The sequence below is a fragment of the Equus quagga genome, chromosome 6, assembly GCF_021613505.1.
Source record: "Equus quagga isolate Etosha38 chromosome 6, UCLA_HA_Equagga_1.0, whole genome shotgun sequence".
In the NCBI taxonomy this organism is placed as follows: Eukaryota; Metazoa; Chordata; class Mammalia; order Perissodactyla; family Equidae; genus Equus; species Equus quagga.
In genome coordinates, this window is record NC_060272.1 from 70,706,468 (window position 1) to 70,731,615 (window position 25,148).

Here is a 25,148-nt window from a genome sequence, read left to right on the forward strand (position 1 = left end):
GAAAGACTTTGAAAACAATTTTGGTGGACTCACTTCAAATCCCTGGTTTCATTTCCTAGGTGCTTAACCCAGCTTTGGCTGTGCCCCTCTCATTGCCAAGGAAGGGTTCAGGACAATCATTCAACGTAATAGTGAATGGCAACGGCAGGCATACAATCGCCCTCCTCAAGCCTCCATTCCTTTGGAATGAACACAAAGGGAAGAAGCACCAAGCTGACCTCCAAAGAAATCTACCAGAAGATTTGCTAAGTTGATACTAGTTCCTTGGTGACAAAGAGGATGATGATGATGATGATGATGACTAAGCACTTAGGAGGCACTAAGGATTATATCAAGTGCTCCACACATTACCTCTAAACCTCTCAACCACTCTATGAGCTGGGTTCTATAACTTCAATTTTGCAAATGAGAAAAAAAGGAGATTGACTGGCTGGCCCAAGGCCACAAAACACTAAAGAGGTGGAATCAAGATTCAAACCCAGATCAGGCTGAATGAAAAGTTGTTTTGTCTTCAGCTTTATCTTTTCTTGTCCATTAAATCCACAAAGTCAAGATTACGGGTGCTCTTGAATTTTGAAAAGCTGGAAGTCTTGTTTTTGGAAAAGAGTTTAGTGAGAAGGCAATTGCCTGCGACTACAGTGACAGATGCCATATAAATGGAGAGATTCATGGATAATGAGAGCGTATCTGAGACTCTGCCCAACTGCAAAGAGTCGACCTGACTCTCCTCCTCACATATTGCTGGGGCGAAGCAGGGAGCAGGTGACTATACCAATGAATAATGAGGTATCCTTAGATGCCCCAAGGCAGAGGGCTGAGAATCAATGTCTCTTGTACTCAGCAGATTGTAGGGCATTCATCTGCTGAGTACGAAGGACAGAACAAAATCCTTATTATCAGTTTAAAGGTTGGCAAGATGACCCTAGGAAACACACAGGTTCCTACAGAGACATTCCTTTTAAGCTACTATATTGTTTCTTTCATCCATTCATCTACCTATCTACCCACTCAATCATTCAAAAAACATTTACTGTCCCCTATATGTAAAGCAGTGCCCTTGACATGGGGACATGGGGTGTGTATTTGTGCGTATGTGTGTCAAGATGAATCAGATACAAATATTGCCTCTAAGGCATTTACAGACATTTAGTACAGTGTTTCTTCAACTTAAAAAAAAAATCTATGCCCCTCCCCTCAACTCATCATAAAAATACACATTTTACACTATTGTGGTACGCATATACATGACTGAAAGTTTCACAAAACAACTTTTACCCTTAAAACCTATAATATACTCTGATATTTTCTATTCTAGTCTATTCTAATACTCCAATTCAATGAATACAGTATAGTTTGCTTGAGCGAATGATAGGGTGGTTCAGATAAAGTAGAGATTTACAGGTATGTGCCCACATCTGCATGATTGTGTGGAGTCAGCAGGGAAGAAACCAAGTAAACCTTTTCAGATGATGAGGTATTTGAATTGGTCCTTGAAAGACAGGCAGGATGAAGAGGTGAGTGCATTCCAGGAAGAGGGGGAAGTATGCATACATGCACGGTGGCAGGCAAGCACAGAATTGAAACACGGGTTCATAAATGTATATGGGGGAAGTAAGACAGGTTTTAGCCAAATCAAGGAGTGAAAGGATGTGAAATGAAGGTTTTGAACAAGGGAATGAAAGGAACAGGGCTTTATCCAGGGAAGATTCATCAGACAGGATCAGAAGAGGAAGAACTGGTGATAATCCCCTCACTCTTCCTCTTACCACTTTGTGAACACCCCACCCTGCCATGGGAACTTCTGCCTGCACACGAGTCTCACAGTGAAAAGGCCCACCCTGGCCTTATCTGCATGAGAAGCAAACCAAAAATTCTGCAGAGGCCTTGGAAGGATCATAGACTAAGGTGACCCCAAATCTCACATGCTACAAACACTTGGAAATGCTGAATAGATTATAAGATTTCTTAAAAACACAGAAATGAGTTCTCAAGAAAGGGAAAGGGAAGTGAAAAAGAGGAAGAGATGAGGTGATGTAGTGGCTGCAGAGGGAGAGAACTACGGGTTCATATTCTAGGGGCTTTTTTTGTTGTCCACTTGGGGACAGGAAATAAAGCTGTGAGCCCTGAGAAGTGAGACATTGGAAATAAGACGCTTACATAAAGGCTGGTCCTAAACAATGAAACAATGGACTAGGGAAAAATCTACCCACTGGCACAGGAAGATGAAAAGATATTCCAGTGATCTCTGCTGGGTTTTAGGTAAAAACGACAATATCTACAAAATAAAATCCTCCCCAAGAATTTGAAGGAAGCTTAAGTCTTATATGAATTTGCAGTTTACATTATATCACATTTCAGGTGCAAAAACTCCCAAACTAAGAAATTAACATAATATTTGGCCTCAGACAGTGATAATTCTGGGACAACAGAAAGGCACACAAGCAAAAGCATGCTGGAGCAACACTCCCACAATCACGGCTGCAAGGAAGACACGGAAAAACAAGCCTCATTAAAGAACTCACAAAGAAAAATTTCAAAGTACCTACACAAACAATTCACTATAAGCAAGAGTTATCAGACACAACAAGCAGAAGTATAGGCCCCCAAACATTGATATAATAGAAGAATCTAAAAAACAACATAAAAAAATGTATGTTTAAGGTGATTGAAGACATAAAATAAAAATTGTAAAGTTACGAAAGGAATAAAATACAGCTAAAAAAACCCACCTAAATAGATTTTAAAAGAGAACCAAACAGCACTTCCGGAAATAAAAAATATAGTCATCAAAATTATAATTTTTGATGGGCAGGTTAAACAAAAGATTAGACATAGCCCAAGAGAGTATTAAGGAATTGAAGATAGACCTGAGCAAATTACTCAGAATCCGGTAGAGAGAGACGAAGAGGTAGAAATAATAAAAGAAGCGTATAAAAGATATGCAATATAGCACAGGAAGGCCCAATAAACATCTAACAGGAGTGCGAGAGAGAGAGCAGAGTAAGAGTAAGAACAGCAATTTCCAAATAATTAATGGCTAAATATTTTCCAAAACTGATGAAAGATCCTCAATTCCAGAAGCATGAGAGTCACAAACAGAAAAATAAAAATAAATCCACATCCAAACACAATGGATTGAAACTGCAGAACACTGAAGACAGAGAGAAAAACCATAAAAGCAAACAGGGAAAAAAGAAAATAATCCACAAAGTAATAACAAATCACCAAATCACCAAATACTTTTCAACAAATAACCAAAGACTTTTCAACAGCAATGACAGAGGCAACATAGTGACACATATCATCAGAAGTCTCAAGGGAAAATAAACGTCAACCTAGAATTCCATTCCCAGCTGAAATATCACTAAGAATTGGGAAAGAAATAGGGCATCTTAGATAAACAAGATTGACTGATTTATCACCCACTAACTCTTACTTAAAAAACTACACAAAAATACACTTTAAGAGAGGAAAATTTAAACTATAGGGAAGCAGTAAAAGGTAAGAAGGAAAAGCATCCATTATATTATTTTCTGTACTTTTTCTGTTTTAAAATAAAAACATAAAAAATACAGGTGACCCAATTTAGCTTGTTTACAACATTTTGCTGGGGAAAGGCGAAATAGTGGTAAGAGAAGACAAGAACAGATGCTATCAAGTGTCCCCTTGAAGCAACAAAAATAGAATAAAATTATTGACTTATCCATAAATATTAATAAATATGACCTGAGCATCTTTTGGGTACAAAGAACAATCCTGCTGAACAAGTGAAAGATGTTTACAAAGAAAAAAGTCTAGAATTTGATTTTGATAGAACATTTTTGTTTCTTGTTCCTTTTTTTCTTAATTAAAGTTAGCTATTTAGATATTGGAAATTCATAAATAAAACTTTAAATTAGTGTTGTATGTATAGTTGATCCCACACAGCCTGTTTAACTGGGGTAGAAATGTAGAATTCTGAAGGATTCAGTCCTTTAAAAACAAAACTGAAAAATACAGATTCTTTAGTAGCTCCATAAATAATAAATCTATACTTTCAAATTTTTGAAAATTCCCCTTGCCACTCTCATATAAGTTTTAATTATATTAAAGACAACAGAACACAATTTTGTGATTTGATATAAACCCACGTAAGTTCAGGCTTTTAAAGGATTCAGTGTCTTTCTAAATGAAGCTGATTCAGCAAGAGAAATAGTAGGAGACATTGACTGGAATTCACTTCAGTGTGCTATACATACATCAGAAATAACACCTCTTGTTATGCTACAGAACAAAACACCAAATGCACATTTACAATTTTAGAATCGAGTAATAAGCCATAGAATCTACCCACATTTATTGTTCCAGAAGTAAACAAATACAAGGACAAAACATTACCAAGCATTTTTCAGCAGACAAGAAATAGATATAGTCCGGAAGCTTACATCTCTGTCAAAAATTATAAGGGAATAGTCTCTTTTTATAAAAAGCAACAATGTTAAAAATTGGTTGAAGGCATTTTTTCAGCTATAAACATAATGTCCATCTATGTGGCCATCAGCATCTTGTAGTCTCTCTCAGCCTAGGCACACAATGCAGATTTGCTGATGAAGAGGACTTATACATTTTCTTTTAAATTTTTCTTGTTCAGGGACATTTAAGTCACCTCACAGAAAGGAGCACATTGTCTAACTCTAATTAAAAGAACGCTGTGGCGCATGCTAGTTTTTCAGACATAATGCTTACTCCAAGAAGGAAAATGCCACCAAACAAATTCCAAGCTGAGTAAAGATAAAAAAGTTAAAGCCAAACTATTTTACTTCACAGATTCTTAAATAACAGTATTTAGACTATTATTTTGGAAACAGGGATGGCTCAAAAGGTGTCAGGACCTACATAGCCTAATAAGCGCCTCCTTCAACTTTTGTGCAACTTCCCAGTTCCTCAGAAAAATCCACCAAGATACAAAATGTCAGAGAGCCCTGACCTACCATTTTTGCACTTTTCTACTGTAAAGGAGTGAAAGGATTCTTCACTGTGCCTGATAAAGTTAATTCATATTATCAGGACCTACAAAACGGAGGCTGCCCCAGTGACTGGGCCCACGTCACAAACCTACATCAAAGTGAGCCTGCACTTAGGGGAAGCAGCTGTCAAGGAAAACTAACACACACCAGTCCCAGGGGTCCAACTCAGCTTAGCTGGCTCCCCTTGCCCTTGAACAGGACCCGCTCGCCTTATAAGGAAATCCCTGACCCCCTAGCCAATCATGCCCCGTTTCCGAGTTGCCTCTTCTAACTCTCTATAAAACACGCTCTTGCCCCAAATCCCCTGGGAACAGTGCTCCATTGCTTGTGAGGCTCTGTACCTCCCCAATCCAGGGATTGTTTTCCCTTGAATAAAAGGACATCAAACTCGTTAGTAAACTGTTTCAGTTTTGTCTTTGACATGCCTTACCACCCTCTCCTCCTTAAACTCCCCCATGCCCTCTGGAGCCCAGGTGGCTTCCCACCCTCCACCGGGAAAGGGGAGTCCGGGCTGTCTCAGCATCTCACAAGGAGCTCAGAGGCTTCCATGGATCAGCGCTGTTTTGGGCAATGGGAATTTGTGTACATGACTTTTGGCTGACTCAAGTTACAGGACAGCCCTGTGTTGGTTTGTTTTAAGAAGTTAAAGAAGGTATCTTTACATGAAGACGACCATGCAAAGACTGGCAATAGAGTGTAGATTGGTTCAGAGGTGGCCTCTGAAGTCACCCAGCTTGAATTCAAACTAATATTGTGTGACCTTGGGCAATGACGTTACCCTCTCTGTGCCAAATTTTCCCGTCTGTAAATGGGGATATAAATACTACCAACCTCAGGTCACTGTGAAGATTAAAGGAGATCATAAGTTAAGCACAGGGCCTGGCACACAGTAAGTACTCCAGAAAGATTCGCTATTATTAGTAATAAGAGTAGTAGTAACGTAAAAACATGAGTGAATGGAAAAAAGGTACTATACTAAGTTTAATTTAAATGTTTAAATCATTAAACATTTTGTGTTACACTGCAAAACCAAGAAACATTTCCATACTAAGAAATTAGAATTCATAAAGATAATCTCCATTGAGCCAATAAAAACTTTAAAATGCAAAGTTTGTAAGTTTTAGGTAGCCACACACTCAACAAATATTTTTGAATTTTAATTCCCAAACCTTAAGTTGTGATTCTTATAAAGGTTATTTTTAACAGATGATGTTGAGAGACGTTTTAGAGACTTGTGTTATGGGCTCAAGAACATTACATTTAATTATTTTAAGCTATGATGCTGTAAAGCAAAACCCAGACTGTCTTCTCATGCCCCAGTGTCCTCACAGCGGGGACAAGGCCCTGCTTCATAGAAAGAACTGAGTCTCTCTGAGTTCCTTTCCTTTTCTCCTATTGTGTGTGCCCACTCGAAGGTCAGAAAGCAAGTAATCTGAATCTACCAATTGGATTTTCCCCCTTCTTGACTGTCCTTTTGAGATTCAGCCCTCTGTCTTCAGAGCCCTTGTTAGGCAATTAACCGATACTCGCCTTATTTTGTAGCAGAATCATCTGCAAAGAAACATACTGACATCCAAGGGCATTATCTGTCTAACAAGGGACCTGAAGGAAGTGAGTCAAGAATTTCCTGTCTTCCAGCTTCAGAAATTGAAGTGGTGTTTCTGAGTGATTCATGAGGAAACTTCCTCAAACAATATGTCACTTAGACCACATGCTCTCAAACTGGGAGTCCAGGTAGCCACTGGAAGAACAATGATTTTTTTTTCTAATTTACTTTAAAAATAAGACAAAAGATTTTGACCAAAGTACATATACATAGCGAGACTCTGAAGACAGTTTTTCAATGATTAATACTTCTTATTGTTAAATTATGCTTATTAGTCCTAAATGTCATAGTGAAGCATCCTACTGAATTGGATTCGTTGAGGACTGTTTTAAAGTTCTCAACCCTCAATTTTTTTTTCTTAAATCAGAAAACTTAACTATAATCTTTAAAAAATTGCCTATGGTATCAAAAAAAAAACCCTTTGGAAATTAGGGGAAAAGCGATCCATCCTTTCTTAGAGCTGTAAAATCTACTATATTCAGTGGAAAGATGAATTTAGAAAGAAGTAGAGTTCTTGGGGCCTACTTACCAGGGGTTCCGCCATAATGATGCGAATCTTGCGCTCAGCCTGAGTGGTGAAGTTGACAAATAAACTCTTGAGGACATATTCTCCTGGTTTGCTGTCTGGGTCCACACTGATGGGTAACATGGTTGGCGGCCCTTTCTCCCGTTGTGTGCCAGAAACAGGTGGAACCGGAGGCTTGATATAACCGTTGCCAACTGGAGAAGCTGAAAAATAGAATGGATATTCTTACTGGCTGAACATAACGTGATAAATATTCAGATTGGCTGTGTTAAACCATAAATATAAGGATATGAATCATATCAAGGATGCTGCACTTAATTTCATAACCTAGACTTACTCTTTAGGAATGGTATCAGAATAGAATTATTTTAATTACATTATGTTCGCATTGTGCCATATTTGATAGTCTCGAAACACTTCTGGTTACCACGCTGCTTTAGGTATATTATGTTGAAAGTACACAGTATAGCTGACAAATCTTACAATACTTAAGATGTTTTTGATCTCTTTTTTATGCTCCAGGGAAATGGCCTAAGAAAATGTATATGGAAAAAAAGATTTCTTGTCCAGGTTTTCCTAACGGCCAGGAGCTCTCTGGCTTCTGTGCTTCATGCTAATAATAGAAAAGACTCTGGGGTCATCCCTTCCAGAAGTCTCCAAGAACCAATTTTCAGAAGCCCCGCTGGCTCTTGCTCCAGAAAGGGATGCACCTCTTGAGAGAGAAAAGGCTCAGGCAGTGCCTCGAATATGCCATCCAAGGTGTGGGTTTACCCTTTCTCTCATCATCCTTTGGTTCAAGCTTGGATGGCCCTCCTCATCCTTTATAAAATGTGCAGATTCCCTACTTGGATTAGATCTTGAAAAAAGTCAGCAATGAGGGTCTCCAGCGAGTGGCCTCCATTCAGAATGCAACAGACAACCATTTTCTTTAGATTGTTACAGAAAAGACATTTATTCATCAATGAAAATTTCATGTCTCTCTACTTTTTACTGTGCTTGGACATGTCCAATGCTAACATGGACTACCCGCTTCCACCTAAGTACTTATAAGATGGTCAGTTATCAATATCAAACGAAAGAAATATTAAGAGTAAGTGGGCTTAGGAGAGACGTATCAGAAATGCTGAGGACAGGAAAGACTTTCAAAGGAAGATTATATAGTTTTGGGTGACTGGATACAGAGATTAAGGAAAAGAGTAAAGACAAAAGTGGATTTCCAGTTTGGACACTGGTTTGGATATAAAGGAGAATGGTGGTATCACATTGATAATAAAGGAGGAATAAAGTTCTTCTTGAAAGCTGAACACTCTTTTTAAACTATAAATGAATTCAAGGCTTCTCTTACCTTCTTCCTATGCTGAGCCAAATTCTGAGGGAGCCATGCTAAAGTTTTATTTACTTTATTGAACTATAAACATGTCCCCACCTTATGTTGTAGATTTCCCCTCATCTTTCCTACCCCTCCCTAATGCTCCCTCCTCTCTAATTCACTGAACCTGTCATACAGTTGAGGGGTCTCTTACATCTGAAGGGTCTTCCTGTATTTCAACTATCACTAAACCTTAAGAATTTGGCCTCTGAAGATATAACAATAAAGTAAATGTGTTGAATATTATTGATTTCCTCTCAATTCTCATTAGCGCTATCCTAGTCTTGGCTCTTGGAAACCTATGGCTAGATTATTACAACAGCTCTCTGGCTGGCTTTATTTCATCCATTTTATAGGCCAAACTAATCTTTCTTCAGCATGGCTTTAATAATAACAGTTTTCTGCTTAAAGTTTTCAATGTCTCTCCATTATCATCATCAAGACTCAAACACATGGCCTGGTTCTGACCACCTTCAGTAGGTTGTCTCCACCCTGCACACAAGGCAAGTTGATGCCCTGGCTGGCCCAGGAGCACACTATTCTCATTTATGCCTTCCTTCTTTCTCTCCTGCTGCTCCTTTCCATTTTTTTTCTGCTCATCTAATCCTCCTGGCCTTTCAAAACCACTTCTAGTCTCATCTCCATGAAACCTACCTCCACCAGGTCCATCCTCATTGGTAAGTTTTATTACAGGATTAAACATTTAACTCACACTGTTTGGCAGTTTGCTTTGTCTTGAACATCCTACATTACCTATGGAAGACTCAACAGATAGTTGTCAAGTGAAGTAATTATCAATTGGTCATGCGGTTTTGCTGAGGGTTGGCCCTGAAGTTGAACCATATACTCTTCTAACTGTATCACCTAACAAGTCTGTAGCTTCCCAGATCTAATACAGAGTGCTTCATGCAGACAATACTCAAAAAATCTCCTTAAATAACTAAAATGACATTTTATTTCTATATGTCTTGAAGTGATTCATAGGGAGGGAGCTCTGTGAGAAGAATCAGTAGTCAGGGTCTTTAAAGGAATAGGGTGCAGTATTTGCAATGAAGAGTCCTTAATTAAATAGCACTCGAAGCAGCTCACTAAAAGATGCTGTTTATTCTATAGGGGCACATCCAAAATCAGGAGATGCACATGAAGCCCTGGCCACTCCTCTGCCTTACCTCTGACTCTCTCCCTGCAGGTACCTAGTGGATGGAGGAAGCCTCCCCACTCGAACTTACAGAGGGCATAAGATCTCCACTAGATATATTGGGAGTGTATCAAGGGCATCATGTCAGAGGACTGGAGACTGTAATATAAATCAAAAATGTCTATGTAGAGGACAACTTTTTATTATCTTTAGTTTTTCACAGGATTTAATCCATTTCTAGATGATGGCGGTAATCAGGTTGATGTAATATATAATTGCAAGACCAGATACATAATTATGAGACTCTGGAGCCTAAAAGTCATAACTACGGTGAGAGAATTTTCCTAAGAGTGATCTCGGGCAGTCCTCCTGCAAAGCTGCATTTTGAACCCATACCTGAAATCCAGATACCAGAATGCCTCCCAGACAAATCTTCCGTTTAAAAGGCCAAAGTACCACTTCACTGGCTGTTATAAAAAATCCTATCCACTTGTAGTTCAAAGTCAGACATCCTTGTGAGTACAACTGTCTGCATGCACAGCCTTAAGGAGGTAGAACTATCCTAGCCCAGCAGAGCCCTGTGCCAGTGCTGAAAGTGATTCAAGGAGAGGGCGTCCATCACTCCGGTTTCAAAAGACTAGTTGAGGGGCCAGCCCAGTGGTCCAGGGGTTAAGTGTGCATGTTCCGCTTTGGTGGCCTAGGGTTTGCCGGTTCAGATCCCGGGTGCGAACATGGCACCGCTTGGCACGCCACGCTGTGGTAGGCGTCCCACATATAAAGTAGAGGAAGATGGGCATGGATGTTAGCTCAGGGCCAGCCTTCCTCAGCAAAAAGAGGAGGATTGGCAGCAGATGTTAGCTCAGGGCTAATGTCCCTCAAGAAAAAAAAAAAAAAGATGTTGAGCAGTTGGAGATGCAGTGAAAGTGAATGGGGTAAGTGTCCTTGAACTAGATCCACTCCCAAGTTTTAGCAATCCTTCTTCTACCATAATGAATTCATAACAAATCCTAGCCTTTTGTCAGAATAATTTTCAAAAGTAAACATATGATATGGTACCTTTCCGTAACTCAGTTGTTTGATGACAATATAACTGAGAACCAGGAAATACATGTTCCCTGCTAGCAAAAATTGAGTCACAAAGTCCATACTAGTCTAAACATTAGAACATCACCATTAGAAAAAAAGCATCAGACGTTCCCTCAGCACTTGCTTGTTCTTAATTGACACATAGTTAAGATCAACTGTCTAGTTTCTAAATTCACAATACTCTGGAGACAGAAAATTGTAAGGGAAAGATGCAACTTCTAGGGCAGAAACACCAACAGCAAAAGAAGAAAAATAAATGGTATAATCCTAAAGCCCCCAGAACTGAAAAATGCAGTTGCCTGAAGCCATTTAGTACGGGGCCAAGGATCCGACAGTCTCATGCTTGGGGGCATTGATATCTCCACCTAGCAGGTTGTCACAGTTAATGTTCATGATGATGACCCTGAGTCCCATGGAAATGTTAAAATAAGTTTGATGTATAGTCCTGTATTTGAAAAGGTTGAAAAAAGCGTGACAGAAATTTCCGAAAGGTTTCCATTTCAAAAAGGTTTTGCTGTATAACAGGGTACATTCACCATCCCTAAGAATTTAGCTCTCAAGAATTAAATCTATTTCTTCACGGGTCTCATTTTTTTTTTTTAAGATCGGCACCTGAGCTAACATCTGTTGCCAAACTTTTTTTTTCTTCTTCTTCTTCTCTCCAAAGCCCCCCAGTACATAGTTGTATATTCTAGTTGTAGGTCCTTCGAGTTCTTCTATGTGGGACACCGCCTCAGCATGGCTTGTTGAATGGTGCTAGGTCCGTGCCCAGGATCTGAACTGGCGAAACCCTGGGCCGCCGAAACGGAGAACGCAAACTTAACTACTCGGCCACAGGGCAGCCCCATAGGTCTGATTTTTTAACTGAAATTTATTTTTGATTGAAACAGACAAACAAACCACTAATTCAGTAACAGCGACACTTAGGCCCCCCATTTTCCTGCACTGCAAATTCAGGCAGTTATGGTTTGAATCTACTCCCTTCCACCTAGAGTGCTTTCCCAGCTTTCTCTCCAGGCTGGCAAGCACGTCCACCCACCCTTCAGTGTCCAGGTCACTATCCGCTCCTCCACCTGGCTGGGCTGGGCCCTGCCCTCCAAAGGCTCTGCCTGACAGTGCCACCCAGCTGCTCCTGAGCACCAGCTTCCTCTCACTGTCTGGCCTCTGGAAATATGGATCCCTTATGATGAAAGGGTCCTGACAGGTCATCATTATCTCATCTCAATATACGTTGAAGGGACAATTTAATTTGTTGGATTAAAAAACTTCTCCCATTTTAATGTCTTGCAAGTGATGAATTTTTTAGCTTCAATTCATCTGCCTCTCCTTTCCTGCTTCATCTCATCTTTCTGTTTTCACACAACAGCTCAAGTTCCCTAGAAACTCATTCAAACCAGTGTTCCTGGGGATGGGTGCGGAGCTGAGGGGGGTTGAGAAGAAGGGCATCATTTTCACATATTAATTAAGTCTCTAATTATTGAATCTTTTTGAAACTTGCTCTCTCTTTATATTTTCTCATTTACATTTTAATCTTGGATTAAAAATGTCCTTAAATGGGTTTTGTGGATGTTATTATTTTTATTCCAAATCCTGTTTCTGTTTGGTTCTGCCGAATAGCTTCAGGAGGTATTTTCCCTCTTTCACTGGGTTCCTATTTCTTATATCAAGCAAGGTTCATTCCTTAATCTGTAAGAATCTCTTTTAGACTTCTGGGGCCCATTCATTTCCTCTTTATTAGATCTATTTCTGACCTCAAGTGATGCTCTTTTCAACATGACGCTATTTTTTTTCCACTTTCACTGACTAATACCTTAATTTTGAAGCTGGCTGCTCTTAGCTGGCTAACTGCTTCAGTACAATGTCCTTAAGTTACCAAGATTTCTAGGAATTGCTAGCCTCCTAACTGCAACATCAGTACAAACACCCCCAGCACTCATAGTTCAGCCACATTTTTATTATGACACTGAAAGGAAAGGAAATGCTATAATGGGTTTCCTCATATAAGTGCCCCAGAGGCTAAAAGCAGCAATATATGTTACAGAAAAGCAAGTGGTTTTCTCAGTCAGATTTCCAGAGAAGTTAATACCATCATTCATTATAGGCTATCATTCACTCATTCCCTCATTCCTTTCGATTAGTATTTACTGAATGAGTGCCTAGGTTTCAGGCACTGTTCTAGGCACTGGGAAGACAGCAGGGAACAGAACAGATGGTTCCTGCCCTCAAGGAGTTTACAGTTTACTGAGGCGGGGTCACGTAATCAGTAATTTCATGTGTGTGTGTACATACACACACACACACACACACACAACATATGCCAGACTGCAATACATTCTAAAAAAAAAAAGGAAACTTAAGCAGAGTGAGGGGATAGAGGAACCTGTCCTTCTTTATCTGCCCAAAGGCACTCAGACATCATAGTTTGGAATTGCTGTGGGGACCAAGGTAAGCTGTGTGCATTCTTGGTGTCTAAGAAAATCCAGACACACTTGCCTTGGACAGGATCTGCTTTTCCGATCCATCTCTTTGGCTTGCCTGTATTTGTGTCAGTTCTGGCTGGAAATGAGAATCTTAACCAGCCTGTAAGGGGCATGAGTCAAAATGCCCATCAGACACACGGCTTCCCTGCCTCTCTTCATGAAGTATGCCACTCAGAAGACAGCTTTGCCTGCTTTCCGCCAGCTTCCCAGGACAGACAAGCACAGAGCCAGTTTTTCAAAACACTCAATGCCTTTTCTGTTGCTCCCATTACTGAAATCACACTCTGAGCATTTGAAATAAAAAATGGTTCCCTTTTTTGAGAAGTGCCCCTGAGATTATATGTGGTAACTGTCCAAAGTAGGTTCTCCTACTAGAAATAGAAGTCCATTTAAACAACCTTATTTTCTACAGCTCAACATAACCTTATCTTTCAACATGGGAGTAAATTGACTAGATTCCCTTGCTCACAATTGGATGTAAGTTATTCTTTCTGCCAGTTCTCAGTGCTGCATTCACTTTGCAGGTTCTGAGGGCAAACTCCTTTAGCAGTTAAGAGCTGGGCTCTTCTTTAGGACCATGCTTCCCCCCACAAGCACTCTTTTCCCGTAAGACCTACTTCGTTTACTGGCACTACAGGAACATTTCATAAAACATAACAAACCAAGGATGACGCAGCTACTGTGAGAAGGTGTCACTCTGTGTATAGAGCCATAATAAATTGTCCACTAATGCAGTTATGAGAGTATGTAAGAAATGGCATTTCAAAAGATACTGCAAATACTCAAAATGACCAGAAACCCCGAAAGTCATGTAAACTAAATTGGGATGAAAAGAAAAAATCCTCCAAGTGTAATAGGAAGAATTATTTTCCTCTGAAGAGAATTATTAAGAAATGGAAAATGTTGGGACAAAAAGAAACAGTTTGAGCAACAGAAAAACATTTCTTAAGAAAGAGATGGACGATTTCTAAATAATTTTATATATTTCAAAGTAAGTCAAGAAGAGAATATCAGATAAAACTACTCAAAAATAATTTTTGCCGTAGAAGAAAAATATATTCAATAACATAAGTTCTGCTTAATTAATTTCCATAAAATTCTGACAATGTGAAATGTTCCTCCCATTTTTGTTGATTAAATATATTCCTCCTTTCTCTTACACTATTTAGTTCTCTTAATCCTACAGTTCTCAAATTGTGTTCCTTCAAGTTTTAGGGTCCACAAGATATCTCTAGGATAATTAATATCTTTAATCCTCAAAAATAATTCTAGAAGGCCACACATCTCCCTTTTGCAGATAAGACCATGTAGCTTCAGAGAGGTTAAGTGACTTTCTTAAGATCACAGAGTGATCAACTCAGGATCTGAACGCATGGCTGTTTGACAACATATCACGGAGCTTTCCACATTACCCTGTTGTTCAGAACAAACCACATGCTTATGATGAAGACTGAATAAAACAACTCTCCTTTCTCATAGGTTTTGCCCTGGCATAAACTAATTTTGGGACTTCAGTAGTTGATGAAAGAAAATATAAATGTTGTGATTTGGAGAATGAAGCTTCCTATAGATTAGAGTAGCTGGTTATTTTCTTGAAAGACTAATACAACTTCCAGCCATGGAGGTCCCTCCTAACAGGTTGTTTGCCCTCTTGAACTTGAATGCATCTTTTTGCCCTTAGAGGGGCTTTGAGAAAGCCTACGAGCACGAGAAAAGTCAAGAATTGAGGACCCATAAAAATACCTGAAATCTGATTAATGACACACCTTAGAAAGGTCTAGAGACTAATCTTTCCCAGATGTACTGATGATAAAACCTTTAACTGGTTGTTATCCTACCAAGGAACAAGTGAACTTGAAGGTACCATTCTCTGTGTTTACTTCAATCTGCAGCCTCTCAAAACCATTTTTGTCTTTGGTCTCCAAAAGACTGAACACCTTGGAGAGAGTGAAGCAGTTCACTAAAGGGAAAGTAAGCATCAAGTCACTGCCCTGTTTTCTTTTCTCCCTTCCTTTGCCTTTCAGTATTTTACCTGAGAGGAATGACAGTAACAGTTCAATGATCTCCTTTATAAATGTCTGTCATCTGCTAAGATGCAATTACACAGACTTTCCCCTGATTTTCAAAGTAGGTACTGTCATCAGAGCCTGAAAGAATGTCTGCCAAGATCTGTGCGCAAAGGAAGATGAGGTTACATTGACATTTCAAGGTCCTTTCTCACCTAAAGGAGATCGAATAACCTGCAAGAGGCAGGATAATCCTGAATTTCAACTTCCCTCTTCTCCTCAACACAACCGACAGACTGCTCTCATTCTTGTGTCCCTTGCTGGCCATCCTTTCTTCCATCTTCTCTCATTTTCTCCTCCTTTCTATTTTCCTCCTCTTCTGGCTCATTTTATGTAGCAAAAACTGAATCATTTGAAACCCATTAATTCAAAATTTGTGATAAATCGGACAAGGCCTTGTATTTTTTAATGTCAACTTTGGAAAAGATTTGCTGACTCACAGTGTGAATCAGTGGTGCTCAGAATCTTTGCACTTCAGATTCACCGAAGGCTGGGCCCCACCTGACTCAGTGGATCTTCAGTGGGGCTTGAGAATTTGCATTTCTAATCAGTCCCTGGGTTATGCCGATGCTGCTGGCCCGGGGACCATACTCTGACACCTCTGAAGTAAATAAACAGGAAAGCAAAGGGGGCCAATTAATCCAGTAGTCAAAATTGTTTTTCATTTCATTTGCCTAGAGCAAAACTGATATGCTTCAGAAACATCAACTAAGTTAATGCTTTGCAGGCAAAGCAGAAAGAACATGGAACGGAGACCTAGTGTGGCTCTGCGTGACCTTGGGAGAGGAACTTGCAGCAACCAGCCTTTGGTTTCCTTACCTGTTATTCTTAAAGAGACTAGGTCAGGGTGTCCTTGCTAGCTCCAGTATTGCATAATTGTATAAAAATATACATTGAAAATGTATGAAAACATCACTTATTTAAAACTCTTACAATTCAAACACTTAATAATTAACACTTGCCTTACCTTGAATTAATACGAATTAGTGACATTCTATCATCTATCCTATCTATACAGGAAAGCTTTACAAATAATCCTGACGCTTCCGGTTACACCTCTACTTCCTCTCTGGTTCCACTCACATCTCTTGAGACTGGAAACTCCCTATACTACAGGCGGACACATGAGAAGCCCGTCTTTACTCCTAGCTGTAATCCCAAGACTTGTGTCAACATTGTTTTTTTAAATGTTACGTACTGAAAGTCTGCCTTTCACAAAACTCTGTATTAGGCCTAGTGAAGGACAGAGGCATCATCTCTGTTCTGGGCCATTGATGAGACAGACACTGTGGAATAGATGGCGTTTGACTCAGATCTTAGAGGACAAGTAAGATTCTGATAGGTAGAGATGAGAAATGGGCAACCTAGACAGAGGGAACATCTTGGCAGGTGCACGGAGGCATCTGTTAGAAAGTCTCTCCCTTGTCCCCTCCTCCCCTCACTCTCTCACTACACATCCCTACCTTAGCATATATGCTCAAACTCCGTCTTCACTGAGTTACTGTAAAGTCCTCAAAAACAGGACTACGCCTTGTCTTTATCCCAAGCACTTAGCACAGTGCCTAACATAATTAATTAAACAATTGTGCTTACTTAATATTTGTTGAACTGAACCCATCTTATTCCACAATACAGTCTTTATGTGAGTGAAAGAATCAAGCAAGAATATATATTAAAAACTTAATAAACTCTTAAGTCCTACAAAAATGTAGGTTTTTAATTCTTATCTTTGGAATTAAGGTCTTGAATGGCAAGCCAAGCAGGTTGGACTTTATTTGGAGGACAATTGGGAGCTAGCAAGTTTCTGGGGAGAATGTTGACCTGATGTTGTTGTGTAGGATGGGCTAAAAAGGGGCTGTCTGAGGGACAATACAAATTAAAGACCACTGCACCTACCATGAGAAAAATAACGAAAGTGGGAACCTGGATAGGGGCTATCGGAACAGAAAGGAAGATCCTACATCTTACGCAGATGGAGCTGAAAGCCTGTCACATCACCCTTTCCTAATAAAGAACCATGCAAGATATGTTTCTGGTGAGATATTATAATGGTTAAGGTGCTTAAGAAGCTTTTTTAGAATACTGACGCTAGAACCTTTCTCAAAATTTCCCACCTGTGGCAGGATATTGGTCAGAGTTCTTGTATCTAAGCAATGAAAACTGTTATCTACGTATTCCTGGCAATGACAGAGTCTCCTAGCTCTAGAACAGAAATGACTTTGGCAGTGTGGCAGAGAGAGAATTGTCTCTTGCCCTATGTCCGTGTTCATCAAGTTTTCAAAACATTAGAGCTAATGTCCATTTACAAGAAACAATGGGGACACAGGAACAAGTTAAAGAATTACATCCATTCTACAAGAAAACCGTACCAATTTCTACAAGTCAATGGGAGAGAGAAATATGGGTCGGATGATTAAAGGAGACTTAGGATAAAGAACAACCAAATGTAATGTGTGGCTCTTGTTTGATTCTTGATTTCAGCAAACCAACTGTTAAAAGACTTTTTAAAAAATGACAAGCAAAGCAGTTTGAATGTGGAATGGACATTAGGCGATACCAAAGAATTATGGTCAACTTTGCTAGGTATGATAATAGCATTGTGGATAAGTAAGAAAGTACCCATATTTTCTAAAATGCAAACTGTTTATATGGAATTTAATGAAATGATGCTTATGTTCTATTCAAAATACTTTAACAGAGAAAAAAGGCATAAAGGAAGCACACATGACTAGACCTTGATAACCGTTGAATCTGAATGACGGGAATATGTTTCACATTGTATTATTCTTTCTCCTTTTGCGTTTGAAGAATTTCATAATAAAACACTTTTTTTTAAAGATTAAGGCTCATTGGTAAAGTTTCCTACCTCTTATAATGGCAATGCTGAAAGAATGCTATCTGAGCATAATTAATTAATTTGTTCATTTATTCAGTCATCAAACATTTACTGAAGGCCCACTCTTCTCCAAGCATTGTGCTAGCTGCTGGGGGAGCAAGCCAGGCATGACTCCTGTCCCCACACAACTGACAGTACAGAGAGACAGGCAGAATATAATCACAAAATGGGAAGTGCTATGAAGGCTGCTGCAAGAGTGAAACAGGGGAGCTATATCTGTGATTGTGGGGTCCGGGCAGGACTCTCTGGGATGGTGACACTGGAGCTGAGACCTAGAAATAACTGATGATAGATTCAGCCAGAGAAGGCTTCAAGGCAGAAGAGAATTGGGGCCTGGGGGTTGTAGGAATTATATAAGTAGGGGAAAAGGACACTTCTTGGTGGCTCACTCACTCCCTTCCTTCTGGTTTCATCAGACGCTGTTCTGGCCAGCCACCCTTGGCCCTTCCCTCTGCTGAGAGCCTCTATCCCCTTCACCCAGCTTTACCTGCCTGCAGAGCACGGGCTGCTTCTTGATATGTGATGCCATATTATACTTTTCTGTCTCCCCCACTACACTTAAGTGCAACAAGGGCAAGGAATTTGTTTTATTCCTCCTGTATCCTCACCTTCTAGCTTAATACCCTGTACTCAATAAATAACTGTTGCATTAAGGAGTAAGGAAGCATTAAGATATACAAGGTCATGAATTGTCTCCAGCTTAGAAGCCCTACATTTAACCCAAGACCCACATCAAGTCTATTGAGAGAGCTATTTCTGCAACCAAGCAGGATGCTGACAAATAAAGCACCAACATGCCCGGGAGTAGACTACTACATCAAGGATGACAGCATGTCATCTCAGTAGAGAACTTGACTAATGGTGTGTTGAGAATCCCTGGCTTATGGAATCTTTACAGCAGAGTTTGTCAAAGTGCAGGTTGTGATCCATTGCTTGATCATGAAACCAATTTAGTGGATGCTGACCAGCATGATTTCAATGAATTAGGAGAGAAAACCATAGAAGAGACAAGAGCAGAGCGATGTCAACCTGCACAGTAAACTTTTGTTTCCAGTCTCTGTCTGTGTCTACAGATATGTGTATGTGTATGCGTGTGTGTGTGTGCGTGCGCACATGTGCTCTGGGTCACAGTGGAAAGTGTGTTTCTTACTGTGGATCATGGTCAAAAAGGCCCTAGAGGCGGCAGGAACAACAGTCACTTGCCGACCGTTATCAAGGCATTAGACTGAGGCCTACCCCAAATGACAAACCCCACTTCTTGACCTATTTTATTAGAGCCATATTTAAGCCAGACATCAAGAGCAAGAGGAAAACAATTTTTGAATGGAAGTTTTTGCAGCTGCATTAGTGGGTGCATTACAGAGGGACCCAACCTAAAGGATCAATAAGGAAGAGCAGACTAGACGTCAGGGACTGCCACGAGAGAGCAGCGCCAGAAGCTGCCATATTTTAACAAATAAAGGTCACAAACCAAAGTTTTAGCTGTTCCCCTCCAGGATCCTCTTGGAGATTACACGATGGGGGGAGGGACCTGAAGGAGAGTTGAATCCTACATATATCTTTGTTAATATGATATATATTATATTATAAAATAATATACATATACACAGGTACAGTGTACATTGCAATATGCATCTTATAAAATATATACATACACATATGTATACAATAATATACACATGTGTATAATATAGATGTTATGCATATACGTTATGCTATATATGATAACACAAGATACATTTCCAACACCTATGGAGAAGGAAGGACTTTCAATGCATGGTATGCAAGAGAAGCTCAATAAATATTTGTGAAATGAATTAACTGCATGACTGAAATCCTTTATAGTCTAATTAGTTTGTGATTTTGTCAACATCAAAATATTTATTAAATTCCTGACTCATATGCATTTATTTATTTAGATGCTAGCTGATTTAACAAAAAAGATTTTAGGTTTTATTAAATTCTTAAAGAGTTACGGAAATGTACAATGACTATGTAAAATTCACTTGATGCATGCCTACCAGAAGTTTATAATATAAGATGGTGATAAATCTACCAATTCACAGAAACATATCAGTTGTCACTGATCTCAGATAAAAGATAAGTTTATATATTGGGAGCAACAAATGCAGTGAGTGAAAAGGGAGTCAAGATGGTTATCAGACCATGGGAGTGGTCTGTTCAGTTGAAATACAACGAGGGTCAGTAACATTTCCAAGAGATATCAAACAACAAAAGTATAAGTGTTTCACGTAAGTCTTATTATGATGCAGCATTTTTTCCAAATACATGAAACCATAAGTTTTATCATATAACTTTCATGCTTATAATACATAAAGAAAAAAAAATCTCAAGAAAACAAAGTTCCTTAACACACTCTACTTTACAACCCCCAAGGCTAAAGGGTAAATTAATGACTAATAGAGACTTTATGTATTCCTAGAAACAGAATGGTTTCATATGTAAATATCTAATAGTTTCATTAGAGATAGTGCAGTAGAGTAATTAACAAGTAATTAAATCTCCCAAATCATTAATAAACAAAATGTCTCTCCTCTCTTAGAGCAGTATGTTGTCAGTCTACTATTTACAAATTAACTTTTCCTACCTCCATTAAATAGAAAGTTAAATAGTCAATATCTAAGATGCATATAATTAACCCCGTGTCAAGGAAGTTTCCTCTCGTTAATTTTTCTGAACTCTTGTACAATACTGCTTACAAGGTTGTGCTAGAATTAATGTAACCAGGCTATTACCCAAATAAAGGAAAAGCAGCAGCATGCAATTTGGACCCAATTAATATTGGTTAACACATGGTACCTTGTTTTTTAATTCATAAACAAAAAAAGAAAAACATTTTACTTTTGAAACATTGCAGAAGACTAAGCCAAAAGCAAAGGAAAAACTGCTTTAGGCCTATTTTAAGGTTTAAAACAAAACACATGAGTATTTACATTACTATTTAGAAGAAATCAAGCATAAAACCTACCTCTGCTGTAATAGTAAATGGGATGGTATTAACTCTTTTCCAACTACATACTAGCTATTCTCGAAGAGTAGCAATTTTACAGCACAGATAATCATACCGAATCTTTCGGTGAAACTTTAGTGCACAGCAACATTCCATTATATCTCAGCTTGTTGTTCCATAGACTCATACACAAAAAGTATCAGATCTCACCTCTGATGTATTGCAATCCCCAAACAGAAAACCTAAAAGGCATTAATCCTGCCTCTAAATAGTGACATTAGAAGTAAATCTCTGCATGTAGATGCAATTGCTCCCCCACCCCACCCCTGAAACCTTTTAGGAGAACCCTCCCTACATTCAGCATTTAATAACTGATCAGCCACTCCACACACATTAACAGCATTTCATACCTACCAAGCCCTTTTATGAAGCTGATCACACAGGATCGTCTCCAACAAGCTGTTGTAATCTCCATGAGCCTGAAAAGGAACCCAAACTACCAGTCTGGAACTGCTAAACGGACTACGTTCCAAAGCAAAAAAACATAATGACGGACTCCATGATCCCGTTGCTCACTGCCACCATAAGTGTCTCAGCCACAAGGTAGGGCTCTTTTATTTCTGGCCCAAGGTGTATTTTTAGTCAGGTACTAAAGACCTACAGTAGAAGACAAACTAAAGCAGGCCTCCTGTCCAGGGCAGGCTGTTCATACCAATGGGACAATTTTTAGCTGCACAGTAAGACAGTGACCTACAACTTGCAGAGTGCCCGTATGTCTATATTTATCCACGAGAACATACTATGCTGACAGATTAGCAAAGCTGCTCAAAGCACTCCAGGAACATGAGCCCGACCCACACAGCTCGTCATAAACAGTCCGCGCGCACCGAACACACGCCCCACCCAGAGATCTAACCCAGGTGCTATTGGGTTCCTATGACCCAGAGATCTAACCCAGGTGCTATTGTGTTCCTATGACCCAAGAAAGAGAAGAGCGAAGATAACACAGGGTGGGTGAGCAACCATTGCTTCGGGAACCAGGAGCTCTTGGCCACAAGTACACATAGCTTTAAACAGCTTAAATTCTTAGAGAAAAACAAACAGCAGAGAACCCATATTTGAAGCCAAGAGTCAGTGAGAAACCATATACCCTCAAGGAAAATGAAACACTGAACATCTGCTGACATAACTAGTAAAGAAAAGTGATTGGGTTTAAATCTATAGTTATATTATTTTAAAAGACACAGCCTAAACTGACTCATTAAACTTAGTTTGTAAGACCAAGAAAGAGACAATACTGGTGAAAGTTAAGTGCTCTATCTGCAAAAAAAAACCGATTTAGGCTAGCGAGAATATTGAGAAGGAAAGTGCAAAGTTACCTAAAAACAAAATACAAGTGTAACTAATTGATCTTTCACTGGGCATTATTTGTGACAGAAGAATTTTATAAACCAACATAGCTGCGAGGACCATGAAACTCAAGTCATTTTCTAGTCTCCATTTACTCGGGGTAATTGAAGGTTTTCTTTAGCAATATAGGTTGGAATTACAAAAGAGCATGGTCTGGAGAACTGACTGATAAACTGAAACATTTCGCAGGAAGGAGAAAGGCGTCCAAATTACCAAAATGGACACTTAAACTGATTCTGGCAAGCAAAGATGCCCCACAGTACCTCTGCATCTTACACATTCAGGGTTTATGATGTCTTTTTTAAAGAGTTGACTGAGGTGCATGCGTGGCATTTGGTTTATGTTTTACTAAAAGGGGTCAAAACACTTATAATACAACAGTGTGCCTACGGAGGTATCTGTGTTTTGAGTCTTAAAGATTCTTCTTCAACTCTTCCCTTTCTGTATCCACAGTGGAATCGAGACTCCACTGACAATTTGCACTTTGTCAGCTTCAAGTCTCTAGGGCTATTATTAGACCAACCTTTCAAATGATGTGGCTGTCATTCAATTAAAAGAACACTACTTAAAACAGCCTCACAGAAATATGAAAAAAAAAGCATTTATCATTTTATTAGATACAAATTACCAAACATTTTAGGGAAGTGCAAGAAAAAAACAGTAGAAAAGAGAACTACCATTTAGGGGCACTGCACTGGATTCAGGAACTCTGCAGGGCACTTTTCACATATTATCTCATTCAGTCCTCACAGCAACCTTATAAGGCAGCATTAGCACCTCCATTTTAGAGTTGATGAAAAGGAATAAAAATAAGATTGCCCAACTTTTCACAGAAATAAAACAGACAATCCTAAAATTTGTATGGAAGCATAAGACCCAAATAGCCAAAGCAACCCTGAGAAAGAAGAACAAAGATGGAGGCAATGGAATACTATTCAGCCGTAAAAAAGGAAGGAAATCTTGCCATTTGCAGCAACATGACAGACCTTGAGGGTATTGTGCTAAGTGAAATAAGTCAGACACAGAAAGACAAATACCATACCACCTCACTTCCATGTGGAATCTAAAAAAGCCAAACTCATAGAAACAGAGAGTAGAATAGGGGTTGCCAGGGGCTGAGGGGTGGGTAAGAACGGGGAGTTGCTGGTCAAGAGGTACAAAGTTTTAGTTAAATAAGTCTTCAGGATCTAACATATAGCGTGGTGGCTGTAGTTAACAATACTGTATTCTGTACTTGAAAGTTGCTAAGAGAGTAAATTTTAACGTTTGCACCACACACATACACACAAAGGTAATTATATGAAGTGATGGAGGTAGTAACTGAGCTTATTTTGGTAATCATTTCACAATATATATATATGTATCAAATCATCACATTATGCATGCACCTTAAACTTACACAATGTTATGTTTATATCTCGATAAAGCTGGAAAAAAACAAAAAAGAAAGTAGAAGAAAGGAAATAATGACAAAGGCAGAAATAACGAAACAGAAAACAAGTATAAAATAAAGAAAAGCAACAAGCCCAAACTGATATTTTGAAATGATGAATAAAATTGATAAACCCTTAGAAAGACCAATCAAGAAGAGATAACTGAATATGTTATTTTATACATACAGTTAAAACTTAAGGAAATGTACAGAATTGTAAAAGCTACCTTAAAGTAATTAATAAAATTTTCTGGATTCATAAATATCATAATATTAAAAAAAATAAAAAAAAAGATTGCCCAAGGTCATTCGCTTACAGGTTTGTCAGACTCCAGAGTCACTACATTTAGCAGCTTTTACTCTGGTATGTTCCTTAATACAAATTGTGATTTCTAAACAATGGTTATCTTAGAGCATTTGTCTTTGTATACATTTAAGAGTAGCCTCCCCCCGGGGGTCAGTGCGATGGCGCAGCGCTTAAGTTCGCAGTTCTGCTTCTCGGTGGCCCGGGATTCCCCGGTTCGGATCCCGGATGCGGACATGGCACTGTTTGGCACACCATGCTGTGGTAGGCGTCCCACATATAAAGTAGAGGAAGATGGGCATGGATGTTAGCTCAGAGCCAGGCTTCCTCAGCAAAAAAAAAAAAAAGAGGAAGACTGGCAGTAGTTAGCTCAGGGCTAATCTTCCTAAAAAAAAAAGAGTAGCCCCCAAATAATCTACTTTTTTTACCTAGAAATGTCACATATCCAAAACCCAGCTGAATTCCAGAAAGGGCAGTCTCCCCCGATGCCCTCCCTGAGCTATTCCTCCTCCTGTGCTGGCCTGGCCCTTTCTGGTTTGGGGAGCACCCTAGGGACAGCAACCACATTCTTCTCATCTTTGGATAGTCAGGGCCTACTACAAGTTGAATTAACAAATAATGGAAGGTCTCTTTATAGTTAAAACAGATGGCACAAAGTCCATCTATTAAAACTCAGAGTCTGTTCTAGAGAGTTCCCATCTCATCTCATCCATCTCCACTCAAGAGTTTATTTCTCCTGCATTAGACATTATTCTAACAATCTTGGCTCCCCAATCCCCAATTTATGTTAGATTAAAAACAACAAATCATGGCTGGGTGAAGGCTCCTGAAAGCAGGCATACTGCAGTTGAAGAAGTG

The 25,148-nt window shown here is 39.3% G+C and overlaps 1 protein-coding gene across 9 annotated transcripts in view; it reads right to left on the bottom strand.

Moving 5' to 3' along the window:
* The window catches only part of FRY (FRY microtubule binding protein), a 401,426-nt gene that overhangs the window by 186,334 nt on the left and 189,944 nt on the right, over nucleotides 1-25,148 (bottom strand). For 7 of the 9 annotated variants that reach the window (XM_046664270.1, XM_046664266.1, XM_046664264.1 and 4 more), the window contains one exon: nucleotides 7,142-7,341. In XM_046664270.1, coding sequence (XP_046520226.1) covers nucleotides 7,142-7,261 — 120 coding nt within the window. In that variant the 5' untranslated portion in view covers nucleotides 7,262-7,341. Of the gene's footprint in view, nucleotides 1-7,141; nucleotides 7,342-21,554; nucleotides 21,819-25,148 lie in introns of those variants that run through there. The other 2 variants (XM_046664268.1, XM_046664271.1) reach the window with 2 other exon arrangements.